The sequence below is a fragment of the Postia placenta genome, assembly GCF_002117355.1.
Source record: "Postia placenta MAD-698-R-SB12 unplaced genomic scaffold POSPLAscaffold_4, whole genome shotgun sequence".
Classification (NCBI taxonomy): Eukaryota; Fungi; Basidiomycota; class Agaricomycetes; order Polyporales; family Adustoporiaceae; genus Rhodonia; species Rhodonia placenta.
In genome coordinates this window covers 605,351-631,945 of record NW_020169835.1, presented here as the reverse complement: position 1 = coordinate 631,945, position 26,595 = coordinate 605,351, and the positions used below count along the sequence as shown (strand labels likewise).

Below are 26,595 nucleotides of genomic sequence, written 5' to 3'. Positions count from 1 at the left end.
TGGCAGACGCGTCAAATTCGCGTATCGACGCGAACACGTGCACAAAGCGTGACTGCACCCGAACTCTTCGTGAGTGGTGGCACTTCACTTTCACCCCTCCGTCCACATACATGCTGTGTTGCGAAAACCATTGCCGTCTTCTCACTTGTACCCAACATTATGTCTGAAGCTCAGGCGGAGAGACAGCCCCTACTACATGCCAACGACGCAGAAGCGACGGAGGTGTACCCGGTCATTCAAATGATCAGAGCGGTACGCCAATCGCGGCCACCGTTCTCGAGGATTCTGTTTACGCATTTGTAGGATGTTACTGTGCGTAAAACCATGACAGCTACTAATCCCCCACTATGAATGATGTATCATGAAATATGACTGCAGCACTACATTGGTATGGGCTACACTCCATTTTGCGCATCGGTGCGCTTATGTACTAGTGTTCAGACACCCCACTAACCTACGAAGCTGTAAGTGCGCAGCAGCAGAATAACGCTCAGCCTGACATAAGACTACTTCAAGCTAACGGCTCCGGATCTCACATACACCCTCGTCCGTCCACTCGAAGAGAAATACAATGCACTCCAACGCCGCGGGAACATGTCCATTGTCTTCTGTTTACTCCTGAACCGGGTATACTTCAAACGTGACGACCACCTGACGACCGCTGCGCTCTCTCGGACGCGTGCGATGCTTTGCGAGATCCTCGCAATCCGTACGCTTCGCCAGCACGCGCATAACATGCTTGAGCTCGCGCTTGCCATTACTACGAGTTGGCCCGTTTACTCTGGCGCGCCTGAGGAACTCTTGCAGCGCGCAAGGGAGGAACGCGATGATGACCTAGAGGATAGGGTAGGCAATGCCATTGAGTTGGCTATCCTTGGACAAGCAAAGCGCTTCACCAACAGCTCAGCGTGTCAGAAGGTCATTGACGGTATTTGGTGGTAGGCAACACCATGCGTGCAAAGTGTACTCGATTCTAAAGGTGATGCTCTTGCAGTGGAAAGATTGTTTATCAAGCGGACAGTAGTCGTTCTATTCTCTCAGACGTCGGTCTTCGATACTCTTATACAATTCAACCTTTGCTGAGATCCTTCTGCAGACATACAAGCGGACTCCTATACACTTCTACGATCCGCACAAGGCACCTCTTCTTGACCACTACCGGTGAGTTTACTCTGACAAGTCCTCATCGCCGTATTTATACATCCGCGAAGCCTAAAAGTGCCTGCCATTCGCTCCGTGTTGGAACTTACCAAGTATGTCACGATTCTACATTCGTAACACACTGTGTATATGGATCCCCTTACAGCTTTTTGGCGTTATTCGTGCTGTTCGTTGTCGCCCTGGAATTAAACGAACGAGATAATATCAACGTTGCTGAGGCCATCTTCATGATATATGCATTGGGCTTCTCGCTTGAGAAAGTCGCAGCGATGCAAGAGCATGGAATCAAAGGTTTGTTTCTGTGGCTCATCAATGGTCTAGCTTCGAGCTCATAGTTTCTCAAGTGTACTTCAAAGGAACATGGGTAGGTACCGTTTCTTGTCGCGTTCACCCGTTCCCTGAAATGTTGACTAAGTAAATGTTAAATAGAATGGGTTCGACCTGGCTTTCGGTCCGTGAATATGGAACTTTACGCATGGGATGTGCTCATTCACGCATGGCGGTACCTGCAGTGACCTTTTATTGTACCTATGCGATTTTGAGCTTGGTTGGAGTGTACAACCATCGTACGTCTGTTCACCACTACTAGGCTTCGGCACTGATGATAGTATATACAGGGCCTTGGGCTCGTTTGGCAGGCATTGATTTTCTCGCTGTGATCGCGGTGCTCATGTTTCCTCGGTACGTTTGCATAAAGTTCCGGAATCTTGTGTCTTGTATCGCCGTTAACCTGGGTCTCACTCAAGGTTGGCTTTTGTTATCCTCAAGGACAATGTTATGGTGCTTTCTGTGCGGGCAATGATCGTACAATTTGTAGCTCTCATGCTCATCGCGGCTTTCTGCTTTGGTGGATTTCTATATGCTTTATGGACGTAAGTCAAGCACCAAAGTCCTCAAAGATGTTTCTAACTTTGAGTAGGCTCAGTCGGAATCAAGTCGGGTAGGCGTCTACCAAATGACCATGATCACTCCCTGACCGCCTGACGCTGCGCAGGTACTCAGCGGGGTATATACACATTTTATCATTTCAATCCCCCACAACCTGACAAGATTCATGGCAGGCAAATTGCGTGGTGGATGCTCGACTTGTGGTTTGGCCTTGACGCTAGCGGATTCGAGAACGCAAGTCAGTGGTTATGCTTCTGATCATCGTTAGAAGGTTAAATCTGAAAGCTCTGAACAGCCAAATTCCACCCTGTATTCGGGCCTATCATGATGGTCACGTACGCTTGCATGAGCAACACCCTCTTGCTCACAGGTGCGTGAAAATGTCTGCGCCTGATCTTATGATTCATTCGAGCCAATGAACCCACTCATAGTTCTTGTTTCGGTAAGAAATGCGATTACTACCTTCTATAACCCGTGAACACGTATTGTTAGATTCTCTCTAACACATTTGCGACCATTAACGATGATGCCACCGCTGAAGTCAGTATCTTACACCTGCTAATTATCTCCACGCTAATTCTTGTCCAGGCTATGTTCCGTCGCGCTGTTTTAACTATCGAAGGGTAAGTGGTAGCCACCATGCGAGGCGAGCTGGCGTCGATGATTGCCTAGCGTGAAGGCAGATCCACTGTTCTCCTACCAACCCCCGATCAATCTCGTCGCATTGTGTATCATGCTTCCCGCAAGCTATATACTTAGCCCCAGATGGTTTCACAAGGTGTGTGGCGCAGAGACCCTGCTTACAATGTCTGACAGTTGTGTACCATAGGTCAATGTATTTATGATACGGTAAGCCCTACTTAGCTAGTGTGTCAATCAGCCAGCTCATCTGTATTTTGCAGATTAACCAGCTTCCCCACCCTCTTGTTGATCGCATGGTACGAGAGACAAGCAAAACGATCCGGCGCATTCACATTCTCCGAGACCATCTCCGCAGCCGCCGACAAGATCTTCGACACATTGCCCCGGTCCTTGAAGCGCTTGAGTAAGCTGATATGTTTTGGGTTGTGACATGTAACCTCACTGTGCATAGCATTCTTCGAGGGCCTCAGTGGTCCAGATGCTGACATCGACGCAGTGAGTACTCCAGGTTCAAAGCGGTACGTCGAAGACCATCACACTGACGTTAGACTAGATATTTGAATTAGAAGACGCGTACGACGAGAGTGCACTAGATGAAGAGGATAGCGAGCAGACTGTCCCCATGGAGAATTCCCGTCAACGCCGACTCTCGCAGATGTCTCGGCGTCAAACATCTCAAGCGAGTGGCCCGACTACCCCTCCTCGTTCATCCGTCAAAGCCGAGCAGCTTTCTAGTTCCTCGTCCGTTCCACTTCCACGGACTCGCGTCAATTCGACCTTCATGCGGGGGCTTGAGTTGGCGCATAATGTCAGCAGTCCGTTGGCACAAGTTTTTCAGCCTCTCGTTGTGGGCGATGACCACCAAGACGAGCAATCCTCAGACCACAACAACGCACTTGTCAGCTATGGTCCCGCTACACGCCGCAGGCTCTCTTCGATGGTACGACGGCCCACGGCCCCGCCGGCAGACCCGTTCGGCGGACCGTCGCAGCCTCAACCAATAGGAGCAAGGCGAATCCCAACTGGCGTCAGCCCGAGCAAACGTTCTGGCGTTCTGAATGCATCATTGTTGTCAGAAAGCCCAGACGCGAAATCAGGCAGCGAGCATATGGCGACTATGGAAGAGACCGAAGAAAGCATTGGGATGTCGGCATTGGCAAGACGATTGGACGGTATTGAACAGCAGCAAAAAAGGATCGAGGACCTCCTCTTGCGTTTGGCAAATAGGGGTTAGGCAAGCATCAGTGTGAACCCTTTGCACAATTTTCAACTTCTTGGCACGCCAACACTTACGATACCTTACGTTGTCTCAATTTCTTTACGTGTATTACAATAACGCTTTTTCGCGCAACACGACTGTCACAATGACACCAAACAGGATATATTAGGGTGTATAGTGTCAAAAAACATTATTGCTGAATACTCGTTAATATATACCAGGAATGAACTTGTACTTGACAATGGAGCAATAGCGCTCCCAGTCTTTCCCGTATTTTAAGGCACATCTGTACCGAGCATTCAGTCGTGATATCGACTCGAATAATCAAAGTCACAAACCTCTCGAAGTCACGGCTGCAACGGTGGATTAACACAACGATAAAGAAGACCGAGTAAAAGTACGGGATTCCCGAGGCTGTCCCAATGCAGAGGCCCCAAGTGAGACTCATGATCCAGTCAGCGACATAGTTCTGCACCAGAGCGTGTGAGCAGTTTTCTATGAAAAGTTTACATGGACATTTACCGGCTTGCGAGAGTATCTCCACCAGCCATCGGTCAGGAGACGATTTCTAAGCGAAGAAAGGTCAGAAGCGGAGACTAGTAGAACGTGAGGCGATGCTTTACGTACCCATGCGCCGTCTGGATGTAGCTGGGATTTTCGATCGTGCCCCGTGGTAGCTGAGGGAACGTCTTGCGGTAAGTGGTAATACCTTGGGTCTGCATTTTGAAACGACTCTTCTGTGACATGGCAGTGTCCCAGCTAGAAGAAATGTCTCAGGCATCGTGCCGCTAAGAATGCATCGCACGGGACTTACATGTAGTATGCCGTCAGAAGAGTGGTGTAGAGCAGAACATAAGTCGGCGTAGAGAAGCGGTACTTCCCCGGATCGTGAGACGCCATGTAGACAACAGAGTAGATATACGACTGCAGAAAGATGAGCTGACAGCAAGGCCTAAGGTACAATACACTTACGAACGGGACGCCGGCGAAGTTCCAGAATATCACCAAGAAACCCCACCTGTGCAGCAGATGAACCAGCCGCTAGCAGCGGGAGTCACAAAATGCATACTTCTCGTGAAACATGTCCCACGTCTGAGGAATGCATTCCTCTCCTTTTCCACTATCAATATGCTCAGTTGAGGGTCAAAGCACATTATCCACAAGCTCACGTACCATGCATTGAGGTACAGCCAGGTCGCAAGGCACATGAAAGCCATATTCTTAGATGTAACGTCAAGAATGTGTTGCTCAACAGAGCCCAAAATCACGCACTGGAGTAACATAACCATACTGCTCATACTGCTTGCACGCGCCCGATACTGACATGAAGAAAACAATGACCCAAGGGATTCGTACTTCAAGCCACATCTTGAGGTCAATGGGGCCAATCCGAGGATTTAGACACGCGCCCATAAACATGTCGTAGATGAAGTCGCCAGACATGCGGATCTGGTTGCCAGTAGCCACGGTGATGAAGTACATGAAGAATGAGACTCCAAAGCCGTAAATCATGGCGACAGTCATGAGGTGCCCGAAGTGGTCGATAATTTCCGTCATGCGGAAGATACCAGTGTTATGCAAGACGGCAGCAGTGATCATCGTCGCATAGATGGACCAAATCGCATTGCACTTGTACATCAAGGTCTTGTATCCAAGAGATGGGACAGGGAGGCCTTCTTGCATGTAGCCGGGGAGGACCCAGGCAAGGAAGAGTTGATAAACAATTAGACCAGTGTAAACCTTCCAAGCATACAAGTTGGGGCTCGCGTCCTACGTACACCTGGTGAGTATACTATCGAGTGGCATAATTTATAATACCCACCGTACGGATATGTTCCCACATACGCCAAAGGAAGGGCTTGAGATCGCCCGCCGACGTCGGATGCACCAAATTACCGTCATAGAACACAAGACAGATCCAGAAGTAGTACATCAGGATTGGAAACCCTGTCATGATAGCAACGACGCCAAATGGTCCTCCGAACTCATACCTGCACATGTCTTAGGCGAGACACGAGTGTCTGAACGCGATGTACTTACTCGACGTGACTGTCCAGAAGTTGGTCCTTTTTCTTACCCTCGTCGGTTGGGGACACGACGCGGCCGTTTGTCGCGACATTCCTCTGGCGGAAGCCCTCTGGCCTGCCTGTATCAACGGCAGACATGGTGGTGACGAGCAGGGGGCAAGAAAAGAGGGCCGTACGACCTGCTAGAATTAGGAACCGAGCAGGAACGAATTCGATCTATTGCACGTGACATATTCAACTTCCGCTCGCGGGTTGCCGCCACTGGTCCTTGTGGCCCTCTCGAGTCGCTCCCTGCTACCACCGCCTCTTCCCTACCCCACCACCTCTCGACTTATTGCACTGCGACCTTCTCTGTAGTACTTAGCAGTGGTCTTTAATTCATTCTATCCCCACAATGACATCATCAGTGTTCTACAAGTTCAAGTCGCAAAGGGACGAGTCCCGAGTGACTTTCGACGGGACCGGAATTTCTGTCTTCGATCTCAAGAAAGAGGTTATTTTAGCAAACAACATGACGAAGGCGAATGATTTCGATCTCGTAATTTGCGATAGCTCTTCTGGTGAAGGTACGGCATTCGATGAATCAAGGATAGATGGTCGTTTACAAAGCTGGCCTCTGGTTGCAGAATTCAAGGATGATTCGCACGTCATTCCTCGTTCATCTTCTGTACTTGTGAAGAGGGTCTTCGTGAAGCCTGGAAAGGGTAAAGTTGCCTACTATACTGGCAACGCAGCTAGTCCTTCGGGAGCCCCTGATTCTGCGTCGAAAAATGTCGGAGGCGTCAACAATGCATCCTCGTGGCATCGAGGTGCAGGTAACATCTCGAAGCGTTTTGATGTTAAATCAGAAAGGGAGGCCCCAAGCCAAGTTTTCAAGGTTACACCTGCCCCTGTGCGTACACTTATGTAGATTAGTCGACATTTCCGTCTCATCTGTTTCCAGCCTACGTTGACATCTTCAGTGACCAAAGACGATGAGGCTGCTGCCATGGCAGCCATGTTCCAAGCTCAAACGGCAAACTGGGAGGAGACCCAGGAAAAGATGTCACAGTTGGTGTCGCGCCCATGCGGGTTCTCCTGTTTACGTAGTAGAGCGATATCTAATGAACTTGTTCTTATCTTCGGTTCTTTCCATCAATTCTGCTCTTAAAATCAGCGCGGTACGAGTCCATACGAATTCGCGCGGAGGAGCCGGAGGACGCGGACGATTTCATTCACATCAGCCTGAACGACCTTTGCCTACTAGCTATGTCTGCTATCGTTGTGGTCAGAAAGGTCTGCATTTCTCCATGAGATTGTTCTCTGCGTGGACTAATGCTTTCTCTAAGGACATTGGATACAGGATTGTCCCACGAACAACGATCGCGAGTACGACAATAGGCCACGCATCAAGCGGACGACTGGTATTCCCCGGAGTTTTCTGAAAGCTGTCGAGTCTCCGAACGGCCAAATTGGTCAAGGTGTAATGGTCACGCCTGAAGGTGGTTATGTTGTCGCACAACCTGATGTGTACGCGCTTCATCATCTGCACCGTTTGCGCCCAGTTTAACCCCCTCCTCCCGGATAGTGCTTCCTGGCAGAAGCAGGTGACAAAACACAAGGGTTTGACGGAGGCGGACATTCGGGAGCGGATGCCCAGCGATTCTTCCCTTGTATGTCCGGTAGACAACAAACTCTTCCGTGATGCCGTGAAGACCCCCTGTTGTGGAACTCTGTACTGCGAGGAGTGCATACAGACACATTTACTCGAGCGAGACTTCATCTGTCCCAACTGTGGAGCAAAGATAGCCTCGCTGGACAAACTGATCATTGACAAACCCACGCGGACCAAGGTCGGTGATTACATCGACAAAGAAATTGAAAGGAGCCACCGTGAGGGTGAAGAGGAAGCGTCGAAATCAAACGGCACGCCAGAACCGGGTGGCTCGAACAAGGTGCGTCGTTGCTTCGAGTATCAAGTAAGAAACTTGATTGACTTCTGCCACACAGCAAAAACAACTGCAGGGTTCGAATCCATCGGACGCTGCAGCATTCGACCAAGACTACTATTCTGAGCAACAACCAGGCGAGAACATCGACATGTCACAAATTTTTGCGCAGTCCATCCCGCAAATACAAGCACAAATATCTCAGATACAAATCATGCTTAACAATCGGTCCCTCCCGTCACAGGTCCGACAGCAAACACAAATGAAGCACCAGCAGCTACAGATGGAGCTACAGCAAGCGCAGATGGCCGCCGCGATGGCAGCGACATTCCAGCCAGGCCCCGCCGTGGGTATGCCGTTCAACAACATGCAGGGCTTCCAACAGCCATGGTCGAACCCTTTCCCCAATCAGCAGCCTGCGGGTCAGGATTCTGCATATCAACGGCTCCCGCTCAACAATCGCCGACGGAATTATCTGAAGCGTGAAAGACCTTCAGATTTCTTGGAAGTGGGAGGTAGCGAGCATGAGGCGAAGATGCCCAGGTATTGGGAATAAGCGAGGTAGTATGTCGGAGCTTGGGGAATGGGATTGCACGACTCGGATTGTACTCACAGTGTATCTTCTGCGACACCACTTACTCATCTCATCGCATGCATCGTCATCCATACATGTAGACTCCATTTGGCATTCAACGATAATATAAAAGCACGATTCTTCCGCAATGTGACAACTACGACGTGACAAAGTACTGTTGCGAAAGCTATGATACAGAGGATGCGGTAGAGTCGGCGCGTGGTCGCTGGCTGGCTGGCGTTGCCGTCTTGAGCAAGTTCTGCTGGTACATCTCCCAAGCAGCGATAAGCTGTAACTTGGCTTTAGATGTGATTTCGGCTGTGGATCGCGAGTCACATACCTGTTTCTGTCTCGAAATCATGCCTTCGAGGAACGCCTCGAGCGAATTCTTGAAGTCTTCTATGCGTTCCTGCTCGAATCGCGCAACCTCTACCTTCACCAGCCTCGACACCTGGTCAAACTCTGTCTTAGCCTCCAAGGCACGTCTCTCAGCCTACAGGAGGAATAACAGTAAGACATGAACGACTGTTTGTGATGTCTCATAGGTAGTAGTACTCACGTCCGCAACCACAGACAGGGAGCGACTAAGTTGATCAGACGGTAGTCGGCCTGTCGCGCGATTTGTCTCATGCGTTTGCTTCACTCGCCGAAGATGGCCGTCAGCCGACTGCCACGTGTGGTACATCCGGATTCGCGAGCTGAACGCAAGCTGCATCGTCCCCCGAGGTCAACGAAAAGTTTCCATGTACACCAGAACAAAGGTACGCACGCGGACGGAGTTGATCAGCCGGGCATACTCGTCCACTGGGGAAAGACTCAGGATGACATAGTCCATGGAATTGATACACGGCGGACGGATACACACCTGTTGCCATGAGCGTCGCGACATCCTCGTGAGATTGTGTGCTTTGCAGCTCTTGCGCTTTCTGTTCGACGTCGGCGAGCCCTGAAAAGGATCCTACCAGTTGGGATCCCATGTCGGAAGTGGACAGATCGGTGACAGTTTGGGCGAATTCGCCAGTCGCGGTCGACATTTCTATGACGCGTTTTACAAAATGTCAGGTACACCCCGTGGTAATGCACGATGCTCTGGACAAACCTGCTCGATGTTTCGCGACAAGGTCGATAGCCTTGACGAGACCACGTAGCTGCGCTTCTAGGCTGTCGAGATATGTTTTCTGTCTATCAAACCACTGGTGACACCGTGATGAGCAAGCGTAATAATATCATATCTGTAAATAGGCAGTCTCGCCTCGTCCGACTCGTAGAATCTGGGTCCGGCAAGCGACTGGCCGATAGTGGCCATCAGTCCACCCTTCTCCTGCGCAAGCTCGGCCTTGCGGTGCTTGATCTAGGCATTCCGATAATACGTCATCTGTATACTGCCCTAAGTCACAGCCGCAGCCGCACTTACGTCCAGCGCGAACGTGTCGCTCTCGAGGAACATCCTCAGGTCCGGGTCCTTCTGGAGGACCGGGTGATTCGCCATCTTCTGGATGCATTTCTCCAGCGCGAGTCGCCGCTGCTGCACAAAATTCTCGTCGAACCGGCGGTACGGGTTCTTCTCCGGTGCGGGCGGCACCACAACGCCCGGATTGTTCTGAGAGAGCGTCTCGTACAACCAGAGGAAGTCGGAATAGCGACGGAGCACGGAGAAGGATGACTTGCTGTAAAGCGGCGATGTAGTCTACGATGAGCAATGAGATGCGTGCGCGTTCGCCTGGTTGGGCATGACAAACCTTGGTGTGAACGGTGTACATGGTGTATGCACGAATGGGGTCGCCAACTTTCTGCGGGTCGTCAACCGTGATCACGAACACAGGCTGTAGCCCGGAGTCATTTCGTGCCGAACTGGCTGCTCGTGTCTTCACACAGGCGGTACAAGGTCGTCAGGCAAATTGGCAAAGAACTGCCGACGTGATACTCACCGCTTGCACCGAGGGCATGCGGCTCGCCGCAAGCCTAGCCGACTGCAAGATGGGCCGGTCATCGTCCGACGAGTCAGAATCATGGCGTGTACGCGGGAGAACAGCAGAGTGCGGCGCTCCGACGAATGCGCTCTGCGCCCCCTGCCACCCATTGAGCGACTCGCCGCCGATAGATAGACCGGCGATGGATCGCTCCAGTGCCACACTAAGTGGCTGGTCTAGAGGAGTTTGATATGTGGGCTCAGCGCGTATGATAGGCTGCGGGGCAGCTGCAGACGGCTGTGACACATGCCGAATGAACCGGCCTGTGGTCGGAGGCGCGGTTGCGGGGTATGTTGGCGAAGAGGGTGTCTCTGAAGGAGGCGGAGACGGTTCCCGCAATGGCTGCGTTTCTTCCCGCGCAGGCTGAGTTACCTCGTCGATTGTCGACGAGATACTTTCTCGGAAGCCTGGTGAAGCCGGCGATGTCGGAGTCTCTGCCTCTGGCTCCGTTTCGTGGGTGCTGTGGTGGTCGTCGCTGCCAAATCCAGATACAGCAGACTCAGGGACCGAATAGTGGAATGACGTCGAGTCGCCAAAACCTTGCGTATCTAGTGTAGGCGTTGCGCTGCGGAACGCATTTGTCGCATCGTTCTCCAGCGCCGACGGCTGGCCAAAGCTGGCCCATGGGTCCGGAGAGCTCGACCTGCCTTTCAAGAAGGGGTCTTCAAAGGGGTTATCCAGAGCATTGCGAGATTGCGAAAGTAGATCATCGAAGCCCTCCATGCTGAATATTCACGACGCACGGCAGAGATTGTATTCTGACTAGCTAAGCAGCAGTGTAAGAGGATACTTCGTACCGAAAGCCTGATGTCTGAGCAATGTACACGTCCTAGTCGCGTCGCAGCGTTGCGGGTATGTACTCGTCGATGCTGGTGGCTGTAAGTCCCGAGAACTGAGCGGCAATAGACGCCGACCCGTACATGCGCTCAAGCCAATAGCCTAGCTAGCCTTCAAAGTGTCTTTTTCACGTACTACCCGCTGTGACTGTTCAATTCTTTCTCGTACCTCTAAGTCCGAAAAATCCAATCTCACGACGCCAATAAAACCCTTTCTCGTAGAAGATTAGTATGCGTGACGTCGCATCAGAAAAAGAGTCTGTACTCTTCGATTTGTATTCCTCTGCATGCTCGGAGAAACAAGCAAGCTTGTGTGGTCGTTTGTATACTGCAATCCTGCCTAGCGCTGCTCATGGTAAATCGGACCCATGCAGCTTCACCCTCAAGTTCTTCGCGACGGTGGCGTTACCTCTGCATAGACTCATTCAACAGGTGATGTTCCGGTGACTCTAGATCACCACAATGCAACGCAATGATAAAAGATATTTCTCCAATGACCTGGGCTATTGCTCCGCAGGATGCACGGCAAGCGGGTCAATTGCTTCTGAAGCCCCGCACCGGTAGATTTCTCCTGTTCATCTCGGGATTGCAGTGAATGTTGTGGCAACATCCATGACAAGTTGAAGCGACATCCACGAGTTGTGGCATGTAAGGTGTTAACCATCTTTTCGTGGAACTCTCAACGCCACCGCTTATTAAGGGTGCAGTACAATTTGAATTGCTGTCTGTCACGGTACTGCGAAACTCTATATAACCACGATGTTCGGATACCTAGCTGAGAGAGTAATTCAGCCCATCCTTACTTCGTGTATTTGCTCATGGGGAGTATCAACGCGACATTCATTGTTACGATTGGTGTGTATATCATTGGAGCGATGTTCTCTTATGCGTCGGTATTTATACAACTGGGTCATGCATTTTTGCTCATGTTTGTTCACATAGATTGGGCGGCTGTGCCATCGGACAAGCGATATATTATTACACCTGGTATCGTTCGGACCAATGGCCATTGAAGCTTACAGTAAGTCAAAAACGGCAATCATACTTGCGTCATTTAATCTCTGTTTCTCTAGTTACTGCGGTTGTGTCATCTATGTATGGCAAAGAAGTTCTAATGGTTGGCTTTGGTCAGGATTCTTGATATTTCCAGGAATGTATGGAGTGCTCAGGTCTGCAACCTGCTTACCTGTTCACGGAGAAGACCTGACGCTTTGGGCATAGATTATTTGGTCGTACTACGTGCAAGATCACGCAAATCCATGGGCATTTCCTCATCTCACCCTGTGAGACTACTTTCTCGTCCCTACGTTATGCAGCTCATTACATGGCTTACGTAGTTCAGGATGTGTGAGTATTCATTCTCGAAGTAAGAGCTTGCTTACCAGCTATTCCAGCTGTATCAATTGACCGAGGTGAGGTCGCTGATCACTCAGAGCCTAATAAGATAATCAGCTAAAGACAAACGAAGATACTCGCGATGTTTTTGGTTCAATGGTATCTTCATTTCAAGCATAAAATATGACGCGTCTAGAATTGACTCGTTGCGCAAAGCTTCTTCATTCATGCCATATGGCAGTGTATGTTATCCTCATCATGCGGCCTCGTGATCGCCAGCTCAAACGACACCTCAGTGACGCAAAACAATACGTTCAGACTCCCACTGACAGTCACTGCGGTGAGATCTTATCATGTCCAGGTGTCGCAATTGATATCGAGCGTACGGTCTAGGAACTATTCGCGAGCATGTCGATCGGTGGGACTATTCCTTTATTCGGTATGCCCACCGCTGAATCTTCTGGCCTAAGTCTCTGGCCTAGGTCTGTACCATCTGGGTTGTGGCTATACTTCTGATGTCCAAACGTCGGACCGCGCCCCCTGGTGTTGACTTATAGAATGTGGGTTGCCGCTGAAGTGAATAAGAGACTGATACCAATGGTCCTCCGATATTGCTAGATCGATGAAGCAGTGAAAGACAACAGAATACGCGTAACAATTACGAATCATTTTTTGATGTCGAAACAGCCCACACAGGTCGTTCTATTAGCTGAGATCAGCTTCGCAACAGTCACAGAGCTGTACATTGCAGTATCCTTGTGTCTCGCACTACACGGTGCACGAACTGTTCACAAGAGGTTTGACACTTCATTGAAACTTAATAATCGGAGCTAACGCATCTACGCCAAGCACTGCAAACATCCTATCGGCATTGATAGCATACTCTGTCCGTCGTGGAATTTTGCTTTTGTAAGATCTCTACAATTATCTTCATTTTTCTCCAATTCATGTAACATTTGATGTGCATAATAGCCTCTTCCATCTTGCGATGCTTTCCACAGTCAGTCATTCCAATTCTCACAGCAGGCTCGCGCTTGGACGCTTGCGACGCTAGCTCGTATATTGCTCCTTCAACAATAGCGAGATTTCTATGATATTGTACTTGCCAGTCGGCTCGCGTGAGTTCTTCTCTGTGGTATAGTCCGAGCGGAATAATAAGCTGGCTTTCCTCATTAGTGTATGCCAATACGCTACTGGCTGCGTAAGCGAGGCTTCCTGATACTAAGGACTTCGCCAATGTGACCGCAGACTGAACGTGCGACGACACGTCAGGAATCTTGGAAATACAACTTTTGACTCTGAGATCCTCGGGGACCGTGGCCCAAGGAATGATACTGGTGCTAGCGTCTGGGAGAGGTGAGTGCATCTTTAACTTAATGGTATTCCAACGCTGACTATCCAAATTCTGGACAATCGCAGCCATGAACTGGAATTCCTGCCACCTTCGCGGGTCACCAACGGCATTGAGTCGACGTAGAGGCATTCTCAGAATGCGTCTACAGCTGAGATTCGGTCTTATTGATATCTTGTGTAGTTCCAGCAGCAAGTATTTTGTCTTAAATGAATCCTTACTTTTAAATGTCTGCACGTGCCAACAGGGTAGGATGAAGTCATTTTTCGGTAGGTCTTCCCGTGACTCATCGTCCACAACAGGTTATCTAAGTCCATCGTCAATTGCGAGAGATGATTAATTCATTGCCAGGGCGAGCAAGCCACACACGAAAGCGCACCTTTGGTGATTGGAAGGCGCTTATTCTATGGTAGCTTTGTAAATACATGGCTGAACCAGCTGGAAGACGGGCAGGCTTGGACGCCCTCAAGGGTACAACTGGTATGGCCGGGATCACCGAGCGTGACCAGCGAGAGAGATTCTCAGCGCCCATAGGGTTGATCACACAGATTCCGACGCGGATTCCGGGCAGATCTCAACTCGGATTCCGCGCTGGATCTCCCGTCTCGGTTGATGATCGAGCGTATGCGGTATTGTCCGCACACTGCCCAAAGGCTGCCATAATGGAAAACAATCTGCACAACCTGAGTTACCATGAGACAGTTGGAGCTCGCAATATCGCGCATTGTCGATGGCTGCGCTGCCCCCAACCGAAGTTCGAACTACCAAAAGATATGGGCGCCCCGCGAACAAACGGGCGACAAGAACATGAACACCTTTAAAAGCGGTAATTGAGATAACAACCGAGGCGCGAAATTCAGCGCGGAATTCGAGTTGAGATCTGCCCGGAATCCGCGTCGTGTGATCAACAACCCTACGCTGAGAATCTCTCTCGCTGGTCACGCTCGGTGATCCCGGCCATACCAGTTGCGCCAACCGTCCTATAACGTACTCCTCTTCTCTTAGTCGGCTATCCTGTCTCAAGATCAAGCACGTCATTGCTTTTCGGAGAAAAACACAAAATTGGCCTCTAGGATGTAGGAGCGAGAACGCGATAGTGAAGGCTGGTTCTAGGAGCCTGGCTCTGTAACATCTAACCACGAGTGAAACTTCTTGCAAGGCTTTTGATGGGTACCGGTGGCAGTGTCGTGGGCAATTGGCGTGTACTACTGAATAAGGGACCATCGCGACACCACGTAAATGTTTGTTCCTTGTGATTTGCACTGATCTGATACGCCTTTTGCTCTAGATCGCCATCGACATTGTGGTTTGATTGACGCTGATCTTCATACTGATGGGACAGGCGGATCCGACAACGGGCGTTCAAGTTGACGGTGACTCTGATTAGTCGGTGTCGTCAGGATACCCTGAACACCTCGAGGATCCGGTCGCAGGTCATATAATATGTATAAGATGAACGGACAAGTATTTTCCAATTACTTGCGCCCTTCCTCGAGCTACTCTCAACGCTATCGGTCTTGTGCTCTACAATGCCCACTTTGCCACGCATATTCAGAAGGCACAGTCACAAGAGCTTGAAAACGTCGAAGTCTACCCCTTCGCAATCTGTGGCATCACTCCCTCTCCAGCGAGCTAATAACTCGAGCGCGACGTTCGGGTCTGACTCTTCACCGTCTACTCGCGATGTGAAAGATCTGCATCGGCCTGACGCCTCTGGCCCGCAGGATACGCTTCCAATTTCACACATAGTCGTAAAGCCTACTATATCAAGCCCTGAAGATGAAGATGACAGGGAAACCTCGGCGGCCATAGGGGTAGCTTATGTTGAGCTGCAGCAGCGAGTGTCGGATCACAAGTTATCGAAACGATTGAGCAAGTTAGGCGAGTGCCATTGCCCATGAAATTTGAGATTCCAAGCCCTGATTGAGCATGTACCAGAGGATATGGGTTCCACCGTGGTAAATCAGGAGAGCCTGATTACAACCCTCGCTGCTCCTGCAAAGGCCATCATGGCTGAGAGTGGCGCGACTACAGCGATCAAGAACGCTGTTGGCGGGTTTGCCGAGACTCTTCCTGTGCTCATGAAGGCCTTGGACGAAATTGGCAAAATTCATCCTGTCATTCAAGGTTCGATTCTCGCGCATGAACTATCGGGTGGGTGCGCTGACTGTGCGGTCAGTTGCCGTACTTGCCTTTAAGGCTATCTACACTCTCGAAATGAAACGACGGAACAATGACGCGAAGGTCATCGCTCTGTTCGTGTCGATGCGGGACATGATCGGAGTGCTACTTCAGTATGGCGTCATTGCTTCTTCTGTCGAGTATCGCTAATCGCTAGTTGCACCAGGCTCAAAAACGTCAAAGATGAAGCGGTGACTGCACCTGACGGCGTTACCATTGAGGCCAGGCTGCAAGGACTCATGAAGCAGACAGCAGGCGATATCCAGTCCTGCGGGAACGTGTGTGATGCGTACTCAAAGATGTCGCTGCTTGCGAAAGTGCTCAAAGGTCCTCTCTGGGAGGGCACATTTGCAAGCTTCGTCTCCAAGTTCTCGCAGCGGCGGGATGACATTGAATTTGCGCTGTCCATCCATATCGCTGGCAAAGTTGACGGGCTGCATGAAAAGGTGGACGACCTAGCACAGATCGTCGAGCGAAAGTACGCTCTGGAGTCTCGAATGCGCGACGTGGAATATGCTGACTTCGAGACTTGTTCAGGACAGATATGATCATAGAGTTCTTGAAGAACTATATCCCCCCAGAACACAAGGAGGTGTACGAGCAAATTGATCGCAGAGGGGGTCGCGAAGCTGTCCTCAAGAACGACGACGCGTTGCAGTCACTCGTATCCGCTGAATTAGAAACCAACTCAAGCAGACCCAGCAATCAAGCCACAGCGCTTGCACGAAATATGAAGCATGAACTGGAGAGCCAGCTGATCGACCCCACGTTCCAGATTCAGAAGAACAACCAGTCCTTCGACAGGAAATTCGAGATGCAGCAGAGACAGATCCTCGAAGGCGTGGGCGAGATTGTACACCGCGAGAGCGACCGCGTCATCGAATCAGTCACTTCCGGGCCACATGACAGAATTTTGGACAAAGTACAGTGGTCATTTCTACATGTGGTGAAATGTCCACTAACATCTGGCACACATCCCAGGACTTGCATCAGATATGGAAAGATATGGTACGCCGCTAGTCTTCGCTTGGCTACGATGCATCTCACGGAGCATCTGCAGGGATGGCGCGGAAGTGTTAAAGCGCGGCACTTTGTGTTGGCGTTAAGGGATTATGAGCAGGAGAGAAGAGAAGAGAAGCTGAGGAAAGAAGCTACATTTCAAGTTGCACCTACTTTCGATCCCGACGCTTGGGCTTTCGACTGGATCACGGTGAAACGGCTGCAGGCGATTACGGAGGCTCTAGACGACGACGCCTCAGGCTTCATTACCGTGACAGAGGCCAACAACTTCACCAGCTCGAGACCTGCGGATTGGAGGTAAGATCGGGCACAATCCTCGTGACGTTTGCTAACATCATGCTGAAGCCTGCCTCATTGGCTGGCATACTGGGCAATAGGTACGGACCCGCCGTAGACGGCATCCTCCGTGTTCTCATGATAGTTTACAGGCTGGCAGATTTCAGCAACAATCTACCGGGACAAGATCCACGAAATCTTTGAGAAGATGTTTGCGATTCGGCCACACCTCCACGAAGCTAACGTGTTGATGATCGACAGTTATCTCAGCGAAATCTGGGCGAAAGTGTGCTTCCTAACCACCTCTCTTGACCCTTTTTCTGCAACCCCGCAGCTGCTGGAACGATTCCAGAGCTACATTGACGCAGAAGAAGAACGTCTCAAGAAGAACCTCGAAGCCATCAAATATCATGTCGACGATTCGACTAGCCTTGCGCTTGTCACGGGTCCTGGGCGGATCGAAAAGGTGCGTCAGCTTATATACCCTCGCCCTTGCCGATGACTGAGACCCTATGTAGTACTTGTTCCCGCTCATTTATCTCCTACTGAAGCACGACTACGCGGTCTTTTGTATAGGGCGCAAGGAAATTGTCAATGAACGTCACAATATAGATGCCTCCGATAGTCAGTGGACCATCAACCAGGCTGTCTGTGATCGTATCGACGACATGAAAGGTAAGGGGGGGAAACTGATCCAATGCGACAAGTCGCTGATGAGTTCTTCAGCGTCTCTCAAGCACCAGAGGCTGAACCTCGCACATCACTTCGAGCATGCCTACAGTAAAGTGGTACGTCGCAGGCCTCCCACAGCCCTTGATATAAAACCCCTTACTGCCCAACAGTATCATTTGATGTACTTGGCGATAGAAGACCCCGAATCTCCTCTGCCCCTCAAGACGATTCAAACATTTCCTTACAAAGCTGTTACCTATGACGATACTAAAGAGGACAAGGACGCTCCCACAGCGGAGACCGTGCTCTTCTACGCATATGACCAATCTCAGTTGAGCGCAGGGGCAGAGGCAATGGAAGATATTGCGACTGACGAGGATCGGAAAGCTACCGGACACCTCAAGAACATGTTTGTGCATCCTCCCGATACCGCTTGATAGGTACTCATAACGTCAGCAGTCTTGGCCACTGGACCGGCTATCACTACACGGACACCAAATATCCGTTCTCGGTCCCGTTCACCGTATTCTTTCATACGCTGAACGCGGAGAGCACTCAATACGAAGCCCTCGTCCATGCCCCAGACTCGCAAGTGGAGTTCAAGGTGGCTGGGGACATCGTCACAGAGGCAGACGGCAAAGTGACATATCAATTCCGCTTCATCATACCCGTCCATGGGATGACGGTAGACTATGATGGAACACTCAACGAAGACGGTAGCATGCTGTCTGGAAGATGGGGCCCCGACGGTACCCGTCCAGCGTCATTCTTTTTCTCAAAAATGCCTGAGCAAGTGCTAATTTGCCGGCCCTCGCCAATGGAACTGCAAACCAACAGGATTCGAGCGCTTTGGCGTTTTGCGCTGACGGCAGTACAAGAGCAGGTTGCACGGCGTCGATTTACGTGGAAGTTCCTGGCGAAACGCCGAGATGTCCGTCGTCGCTACGTGGACTTGGCGTTACGGACACATCTTGGGCGCCCGCTCAACGAGGCAGAAGACGAGGAACGACGGAAATGCTTGGGCCTGCTGAGCCCGCTAGACGCACTCATCGCTCATCACCTTATGGGCCTGCGCAAGCGCACGATCTGCATCCACAAGTGAAGTGGCCCGGCTCGTGCATCGTCGTCGTCGTCGTTCTGACTGCCGATCCAGGAATATAGCCTGCGATTCGTGCGAGGACGACGATCGTGATATAATAGACGGGCGCATCGTTTGCCTCACCTGCGGCAAGGACGGTGGTGAGTCGGTCGACCTGTGCGAGGACTGCATCGACACAGAGGTGGACTGTACGAAGCGGCCCGATCTGGCCGCGCCGCATCTCCCGACGCACGACTTGTACAAGCTGCGCTCGCTGGTGCATCACCGCGAGTTTCGCCAGATTGCGTCCATGGCGCGCGACGCGCTGGAGAGGGCGCGGACGGCCTTCAAGGACGCGCAGGACGTCGCGCATGAGCAAACGGAGGAGGGTGGGACGGGAGAGACGGAGGACCACTTGACCAAGATTGTTCAGGAGGACTTGACGTGCGTCAAGTGCAAGGAACGCGTCACTCAGCCATGCTGGTACTGCATCGTCTGCGAAGGTGCGGCGTGTCTCGTGATGTGTTTCTGCGCGTGAGCAGTAGGCTGATCAGAGTGGTACAGATGCGGTCTTCGTGTGCATGAAGTGCGATACCGGAGGGGGCGTGTCGGAGGGCAAGCATGCGAAAACACATGGGCTTGTGCGGTGTCAAGAGGAGATCGTCGAGACGGAGGTTCCCGCGGAGGAGAAGTTGGAGTCGATGGTCACGAACAAATTTGCAAAGGTCGACGGCCGGCTCGACGAGATGGACACGAGGCTTCGGCAGGTCGATGAGCGGCTTTCGCGAATGGAGCTATTGCTTCAAGCAATCGCGTTGAAGATGGGGGCGGGACAAGACGGATCGTCGTGATAATAGGGCCGATGGTCGTATCGTGGTTTCCCTTCGCCACAGGAATGGAGTTCTGACGGACAGAGACACTGATTGCGTCGTTCACAATACCTTCGGACGGAATGTTTATATTTCAAGGCATTAACTACTTTGTTCATTCCTCATATAAGTATATAGTATGTGCTAGGCTCGAGATAATCGGTCGGGGTCTAGTCGAGGTGAAATTAGTCTCCTGTGAGCAGAACGAAATACACTTCCTTCAACCTACGTAGGCTCCGGATATCCATGATGCGCCTAAGGCTGAAGCTAGTTTTGTGCTCCGGCGGAGATGTGCACCAATAAGTTGAGGTCCGGCCCTACCTAATCCGCCCAGGCTCAAATATTATTGAGCGAGGGTGAAGTGTGTGCGGGTCCGACCGTGTTGAATGCGGTGAGCTCCTTGTGTGCTGCTCTGCCCGCCTCGCTTTCGGCATGTATGTATTCTCTAGTATATAAACCTCATGTAGAATCAATTTCTCCGACTGTCGATCAGCATGATCAGCCGCAATATGACTGATGGAGAGAGCACCTTCTCCTCGTCTAGACACTGTTATGGAGAATCTCGTCCATATGTGCGAATCGAGTCGGATCAAGCAAGACAGATCGAACAGGCTTTTCCCCAATGATAATAGCAGAGACGGGTAATTGAGTCATATCAAGCACTCCTCTGGGGCAGTACAACGACAGCACCGATGCTCGAGAAAGAGGCGTACGCCGGGCGGTGCCACCGGCGCGATCATTAATCTGCTACTCCGCTGATGGGTCCCCTGCGGGTTTGAGCGGCGATCGAAAAAACTGACCTCTCGACAAGACCCCTGCGTCAGATAGAAATCGAGATGGGTACGGTTGGCGGGTGGGCGCAGGTCAAGATATGGTAACTAAATATGGGGTCCTGCCTCGTGTGGTACCCCGTGATAGATCTCAGCGTGACAGAGCCTCAGACAGACCATTACGTAATCTAAACAAGGGCTGAATTCTGCTCGACGGCATCGGCGGCATGGGAGATGGGGCGCTTATGTAACCATAACTGAGTGATAGATGCTTGGAGACCTATGCTATATTCTCAAGGTATGAGCAGTATTCGCGCCATATGATACAAATAAATGAGTTACTCGCTCTCAGGAATAATATGCAAGCACTGAGATCTGAAGGCTTGAGGTGCGACAGCGCAAAGTGTACTATGCCAATGTCCGATTACGTAAGGTCCTGCTTCGAGTCTGTAAATATACACATCTTTCAACTCCATATATATCTCCCTCTAGCCTTGTACGTTCTCCTTTTAAAGTACAATTTGAGTAAATATAGCCGGTCAAATACCATAGTAATTGTGCATCATGATGTGCTTGAGAATATTAATGAAGTTGCACATATACAGGCTGGCACATTAAGTTGTGTACGACACGCCAAGTAAACGCAACCCAATTATTTCTTGATACCATATGCTCAGCCATCTTATCATGATAACGGTCTTAGGTACATACTCCATTTTGGTATTCCAATGGATGATTTGCTTGCCAAAGGTATCTTGTGTAAGCATGATATAAGCGCGGATATCACACACAGTATCGATAATGGGAAAATATAGACCATTACCATCACTAGACGTTACAACTTAATCACTCTGAGGACCCCGGCAAGACCCGATCAGTGGCTGAGGCACGAAGTTAGACCTGCGCCCACCCGCCAACCGTAGTCCCCACCTCGCACTCCCATGTCAGCGCCCTAAAGAATGCAGGCTTGTATGGTAGGTGTCCTTCAAAGTGGCATCCAGCTTTTCGTCGCGCGGCTTGTCGCTTGCAGAAGCTCATGCGTTTAGCGGCTCTCCTTGGTGGTGGTCGGATAGAAGGTGTCAATGCGCGAGCAGAGGACATATGGTGGAAGCGCTGTCGTGGGGGAGAGTATGTAAAACCTAACCATAATAGAGTACTGTACGGAGAATGTCTCGAAAATATTGGATATTATCGCTACCCTACCTTACCCTACGTTACAGACTAAGTCACACTAAGGACCCCGGCAAGACCCGATCAGTGGCTGAGGCACGAAGTTTGACCTGCGCCCACCCGCCAACCGTAGATGGGAGACTTGCAATGCCGGCTGTCGGTGCCTTTCTGCGGTAATCTAAGAGCCATTCGGTTGTTGCGTCGCGCCGAAATACCGACGTACATGCGTCACGGAAGGTACGTCGGAACAAAACGACGAGATAGCGAGGTGGAGATCCGGGGGGCGCGGGCAGCAGGAACACGTTGATCAGAACTGATGGCGCATGCTGCAGACCGCGCTTCGTGGACGTGGAGATAATGAAGGGTTTGTGAACAGAGCAAGGCCAATGGCGGGCTGGAGATGATGCCGACGACAGTGGCGCCTCCTAAGTCGGTCGATCTCGCCCGGTGGCATCGACTGTTCGCGAGCTCATGACAGGCGTCACATTACAAGGAAACCTGGACCTGGAATGATGCACCGGACAGCGCATTGGCCGTCAAGCTGGATCTATTCTGGCCAGCAGATTCCGAGAGTGGCCGTCGTTGAGGTCATTCCCGTCTGCCCCCCCATGAGGTCAAAGCGCTCGAGTCCACGATATAAAGGTGTGGCCGAACCCTTCCGCTCCCCCAGGAAACATGAAGCACACGACCACCCATGCATTTCCGTCCTCTTCCTCTTCCTCCTCCAAGTCGGTATCCGCCTCCGACTCGGAGTCCACCATGCAGGTCAAAGGCGTCCGCAAACTCGTCAGGAAGCTCAAGCGGGGCATCCGCCACATTTCCCAAATCGGACACCATTCAAAGTCCGCGACGCTCGTTCCCGAAATTGACGGCGCGCCCAACGCGTCTCTCGTTGGCCTCCTCCGCGACGTCCCCGTCGTCCCCATTTCCCTCCCGCTCACTCATAACTCGAAGGCTAGCTGCGCTTCTATGACCTCCACTACGCCCTCTGGCAGCTCATCACATCGCCCGTTGGCGTCCGAGTCATCTGAATTCCCAACAGCAGCGTCGCAAAGCGCGTTAGGTTACACTGGCGACGCTGCTTCCTCTACATATATTTCTATCACCGACGAGGACAACCACCCACAGCAAGAACTCGTAGAGGTGTCGCCACCTGCCGTCCCGGAGCTCGTCGCCTCCTCAGACAACACACCCGTGGAGCCTTTCGCATCTCGCCAGGATGCACCCGCCGAAGCTGCAGAGCCCCCGTCTCACCAGGACGACTCCATGTCGCAGAGCGCGTTAGACGCATCTGATGACGCGGCTGTACGGGATAACCGCGACTCTACTCTGGACGACTCTCGCTTTGACTCGGCCGATGCAGTAGAGACCACTCAGCCGGCGGAGGATGCCGACCCGTTCCTTGTTGACGATGACGCGGACGGTGCCTCCCAGGAGGAGGCTGAGGAGTCGCTGGCTGAGGCACCTGTGGGCCTGTCTATCGACACAGCGCAGCAGTCGCTCGCGCAGGCGGATGAGGTGCCACTAGCACAAGCATCTTCGCCCTCAGACTCAACACCTCACGTCGACGAGCCCCCGCCTCCACCGCCACCGAAGATAGAGAGTGATGACGAAGAAGAAGCAACACCCGAGCTATATTTACCGGGGCTGACACTGCCTACCATGTTTCACCCAATTTCGAATGTACGCTCTCATTTGTTTCATACTCTGACCTGGTGGCTATATCGGCAGAATATTTATTACCCCTGTATGATTAGACGGACCCTTTGAGTTTATTGTTGTCCAAATATATACCGCCAGAGAAGCGGCCTGCGCGAGATCTAAGCGGCAACTGGCACGGAGCTGACTTCAACGCGCTCGTCGTGAGTGGCTTTGCACAATGCGAGAAGACGTGAGGTTGATCGAGGCGTGCAGATGACGAACAGCTGGCGGGCGTTGGCCAAGATGGCCCGCGACCGCATTGTGGAAGCGGACCCGGAAGACCTGGATCTCGTACTGTCTGTGAGTGCGGTCGCAGTGAGACAAGCGCGGAATTGAGAGGAACCCTGGCGCAGCTCTGGTACATCCGGCTCTCCTGTCTCGCGCGTTTGCGGTTCTTCAACCAGACGTCCACGGAGTGTGTCAACCTGTACACCGTTCTGGAGGGCATCGAGCCCGCAAGCGCGCGGCAGTGGCTGTTCGACAAGAAACTGCCGTTCGAGCTCGAGGTGTTGCACGTGCGGCTGAAGTACTGGGCAGGTGACCACATGGGGTATCTCGACGCGCTCGCGGGGCTGCTGAAGCAGTGCAAGGCGAAGGCACGACATGCGAGCGGGCGCAAGGACGCGAGCACGGCAGCGATGTGGCAGGAGCGCGGCGCGCGGATGTGCCTCATCATTGCGTCGCAGCTCATCGAGATGAAGGTACGCCGGCAAGTCGCGTGCTGCGTGCTGAGCGAGTGCTGACGGCGTGTGTGCAGGACTTCGCGGCCGCGGCGCGGCTGCTGGAGCCGCTATGCAGGCAGGGCGACGTGCGCTCGCCGCACGTGCAGTCTGCGGTGGCGCGGATCTACTTGCAAGGCGGGTATGTCAGCGCCGCGGCGCGGCACTTTGGCGCCGTCGCGCGCGACCCGAGCGCGGACGCGTCGCTGAAGGCTCTCAACAGTGCGTTGCTCGCGTCTGCAAACGGCGACTGGCCTGCCGCGGTGGAGGCGCTGCAGCAGATGCTCGCCGCGGACCCTGAGAACTTTGTGGTCAGTCTGGGATGCTGTGGATAGTTGCTGTGGGTGCTCACTATGAGGACAGGCCATCAACAACCTCGCGGTAGCATACCTTAGCCAGGGACGGATACAGGAGGTGCGCGCGCGCTGTTGGCTGTGTAAAATGCCCAGATGTTAAGCTGTTGTGTACACTAACAGGGTATCCGGATGCTCGAGGAGGCGATCAAGTTATCACCTTCTACGACGCTGCAAGCGGAGCCGCTTCTGTTCAACTTATGTGAGCGGCACATCCCATCGTGGCATAGACACCGACTGACCCTGACATCCCAAGCGACGATGTATGAGCTGCGCTCCACGGCGGGGATCGACAAGAAGATGAACATGCTCGTCGACGTGGCCAAGTGGGCAGGCGACGGCTTGCGCACGACTTGTTTGAAGATGCCTGCCAGTTAGACTCAATCTCGTATTCCTACTCGTGAGTTTCGTGGTACCGTGCCGGGCTGTATACTAGTGCGCCTTGGGGAAACTAATATGTGAAAGTTGGCAACGGATAATGCGTGTTTGTAGACGGGGACGTACCTGGATAGAACGGCACTGACTGCACATTGAACTGCTGTGGTCATATGGAACCGGCATGCAGGTAATCATGTGAGCCGAAATCAGACAAGCTGCATAGTTCAAATTGGTAATTGGATGAAGATGCCTCAATGACAGCTTTTCTGCACATTTAAAATCACGAAATGGAGCGACGTCTTGATAATCACGAGAAGCTCTGAACCATGATTGGGAATGTCCATCGCTTGGAGCGCCACTCATTTTGTCATAGCAGCTCTCGCCAGAAATGGTTCATGACTTAAGCAGGCCGTGACTCGGACAGATATCAATGATTCATCTTGATCTATACAGCACACTTCAAATACAGCATCCTTCCAGTAAGAAACAGACTCCCTAGGCTTCACATTTACAGAGCTGACTTTTCGGCCCACACCGCCTTGATAGCATCCTGCGAGATCAGCTTCTGGTGCCAACTATGACAAGTCGGCGTCCATCAGTGGAGCGAAAACCACACAGCGCAGAGATGACTTACGCCCAAAATGCCGGGTAGTCCTTCTCGACATTGACGCCTTGCGCGTCCGGCAAGACCGCGGCCAAGGCAGCGTTGGTCCACCTTGTGTGCAAACGTCGCATCACGCAAGCCTAGTGGGATGACAGAGCATGGACACTCACGATACAAATGAAATGTCGGCGACACTGTACTTGCCGCCAACGAGCCACTCCTGTTTGGAGAGTACGCCGTCCAGGACACTGATGACACGCGCGGTCTCCTTCTGGTACCGCTCGATCGCGCTGGGGACCTTTTCGGCGTGGTAGACCTTGAACCAGATGGCCTGACCGAAGTACGGGCTAAAGCATGCCTTTGTCAGCATGCGTTCTCGGTATAAGGTTGCAATGAAGGGGTACTCGCCCCTGGCCAGAGGCCTGGAAGAACAGCCACTGGAGCTGGAGAATCTTGTCTTCCGGTGTCGCCGCGGAGATGCGATGCGCTGTGTCGTACTTCTCGACAAGGTAGACGATGATCGCGTTGGACTCCCTACAATGCCGCTGTCAGCGATCGCTCTAGCGCAGCGCGTATATCGACCATACCAAACAGTGAAGTCCTTGTTCTTGTGGTCAATCAAAGCCGGAATACGGCCATTGGGGTTGTACTTGGTGAACTCCGGAGCCTTCTGCTCGTTCTTGTTGAAGTCGAGGTAGACGCTCTCGTAGGTCAGACCGAGCTCAGCCAGAACAAACGCGACCTTCCTGTTATCATTGATTCATCGTGGCTGGTTCGGACATTCTACAGGGGATGTGACTTACCAGCCGTTGGGGCCGCCCTTATGGGTGTACAGAGTGAACTGCTTGCCGTGAGACATGGTCTACTGGGTGA

The 26,595-nt window shown here is 51.9% G+C and overlaps 9 protein-coding genes across 9 annotated transcripts; 5 read left to right on the top strand and 4 right to left on the bottom strand.

Annotated features, from left to right (window-relative positions):
- Positions 1 to 159: 159 nt before the first annotated feature.
- Positions 160 to 3,925, top strand: POSPLADRAFT_1138127 (hypothetical protein; the record flags this gene model as incomplete). The annotated part of the gene is made up of 11 exons (XM_024484875.1): positions 160 to 252; positions 379 to 417; positions 517 to 938; positions 1,139 to 1,161; positions 2,481 to 2,491; positions 2,542 to 2,589; positions 2,638 to 2,672; positions 2,722 to 2,829; positions 2,934 to 3,094; positions 3,143 to 3,186; positions 3,245 to 3,925. 11 exons carry the CDS (start codon positions 160 to 162, stop codon positions 3,923 to 3,925), a joined length of 1,665 nt encoding a protein of 554 aa, XP_024340774.1.
- Positions 3,926 to 4,117: 192 nt separating this feature from the next.
- On the bottom strand, positions 4,118 to 5,909 carry POSPLADRAFT_1137451 (hypothetical protein; the record flags this gene model as incomplete). Its single annotated transcript, XM_024484792.1, has 10 exons — positions 4,118 to 4,196; positions 4,249 to 4,379; positions 4,433 to 4,478; positions 4,538 to 4,669; positions 4,725 to 4,834; positions 4,883 to 4,928; positions 4,980 to 5,030; positions 5,084 to 5,130; positions 5,183 to 5,680; positions 5,733 to 5,909. The coding sequence occupies 10 exons, from the start codon at positions 5,907 to 5,909 to the stop codon at positions 4,118 to 4,120; spliced, it is 1,317 nt and encodes a 438-aa protein (XP_024340773.1).
- A 422-nt stretch (positions 5,910 to 6,331) lies between these two features.
- On the top strand, positions 6,332 to 8,421 carry POSPLADRAFT_1136684 (hypothetical protein; the record flags this gene model as incomplete). The annotated part of the gene is made up of 7 exons (XM_024484714.1): positions 6,332 to 6,503; positions 6,564 to 6,814; positions 6,881 to 7,022; positions 7,105 to 7,212; positions 7,266 to 7,446; positions 7,505 to 7,871; positions 7,942 to 8,421. 7 exons carry the CDS (start codon positions 6,332 to 6,334, stop codon positions 8,419 to 8,421), a joined length of 1,701 nt encoding a protein of 566 aa, XP_024340772.1.
- A 111-nt stretch (positions 8,422 to 8,532) lies between these two features.
- POSPLADRAFT_1065398 (hypothetical protein) lies at positions 8,533 to 11,132 on the bottom strand (the record flags this gene model as incomplete). Its single annotated transcript, XM_024481939.1, has 10 exons — positions 8,533 to 8,728; positions 8,780 to 8,932; positions 8,999 to 9,148; positions 9,209 to 9,243; positions 9,305 to 9,475; positions 9,539 to 9,632; positions 9,692 to 9,790; positions 9,854 to 10,126; positions 10,179 to 10,304; positions 10,377 to 11,132. The coding sequence occupies 10 exons, from the start codon at positions 11,130 to 11,132 to the stop codon at positions 8,627 to 8,629; spliced, it is 1,959 nt and encodes a 652-aa protein (XP_024340771.1). The 3' UTR covers positions 8,533 to 8,626.
- A 2,310-nt stretch (positions 11,133 to 13,442) lies between these two features.
- POSPLADRAFT_1032471 (hypothetical protein) lies at positions 13,443 to 14,063 on the bottom strand (the record flags this gene model as incomplete). Its single annotated transcript, XM_024476858.1, has 1 exon — positions 13,443 to 14,063. One exon carries the CDS (start codon positions 14,061 to 14,063, stop codon positions 13,443 to 13,445), a length of 621 nt encoding a protein of 206 aa, XP_024340770.1.
- A 1,877-nt stretch (positions 14,064 to 15,940) lies between these two features.
- On the top strand, positions 15,941 to 20,162 carry POSPLADRAFT_1179594 (hypothetical protein; the record flags this gene model as incomplete). The annotated part of the gene is made up of 14 exons (XM_024488679.1): positions 15,941 to 16,089; positions 16,279 to 16,590; positions 16,650 to 17,034; positions 17,094 to 17,120; positions 17,173 to 17,429; positions 17,478 to 17,509; positions 17,561 to 17,694; positions 17,743 to 17,874; positions 17,927 to 18,083; positions 18,135 to 18,196; positions 18,251 to 18,489; positions 18,540 to 19,178; positions 19,234 to 19,661; positions 19,723 to 20,162. The coding sequence occupies 14 exons, from the start codon at positions 15,941 to 15,943 to the stop codon at positions 20,007 to 20,009; spliced, it is 3,240 nt and encodes a 1,079-aa protein (XP_024340769.1). The 3' UTR covers positions 20,010 to 20,162.
- A 2,513-nt stretch (positions 20,163 to 22,675) lies between these two features.
- Positions 22,676 to 23,784, top strand: POSPLADRAFT_1039247 (hypothetical protein). Its single transcript, XM_024477513.1, has one exon. The coding sequence runs from the start codon at positions 22,727 to 22,729 to the stop codon at positions 23,735 to 23,737; it is 1,011 nt and encodes a 336-aa protein (XP_024340768.1). The 5' UTR covers positions 22,676 to 22,726; the 3' UTR covers positions 23,738 to 23,784.
- Positions 23,785 to 23,911: 127 nt separating this feature from the next.
- POSPLADRAFT_1045116 (hypothetical protein) lies at positions 23,912 to 25,118 on the top strand (the record flags this gene model as incomplete). The annotated part of the gene is made up of 6 exons (XM_024478684.1): positions 23,912 to 23,968; positions 24,022 to 24,369; positions 24,426 to 24,698; positions 24,751 to 24,801; positions 24,864 to 24,942; positions 24,997 to 25,118. 6 exons carry the CDS (start codon positions 23,912 to 23,914, stop codon positions 25,116 to 25,118), a joined length of 930 nt encoding a protein of 309 aa, XP_024340767.1.
- A 508-nt stretch (positions 25,119 to 25,626) lies between these two features.
- Positions 25,627 to 26,581, bottom strand: POSPLADRAFT_1137827 (hypothetical protein; the record flags this gene model as incomplete). The annotated part of the gene is made up of 6 exons (XM_024484838.1): positions 25,627 to 25,693; positions 25,753 to 25,833; positions 25,893 to 26,080; positions 26,127 to 26,256; positions 26,310 to 26,468; positions 26,526 to 26,581. The coding sequence occupies 6 exons, from the start codon at positions 26,579 to 26,581 to the stop codon at positions 25,627 to 25,629; spliced, it is 681 nt and encodes a 226-aa protein (XP_024340766.1).
- Between the last annotated feature and the right edge of the window lie 14 nt (positions 26,582 to 26,595).

Excerpts from the sequence above, each read along its gene's own strand:
- POSPLADRAFT_1039247 (XM_024477513.1), top strand. The coding sequence starts at position 22,727 with ATGCAGGTCAAAGGCGTCCGCAAACTCGTCAGGAAGCTCAAGCGGGGC.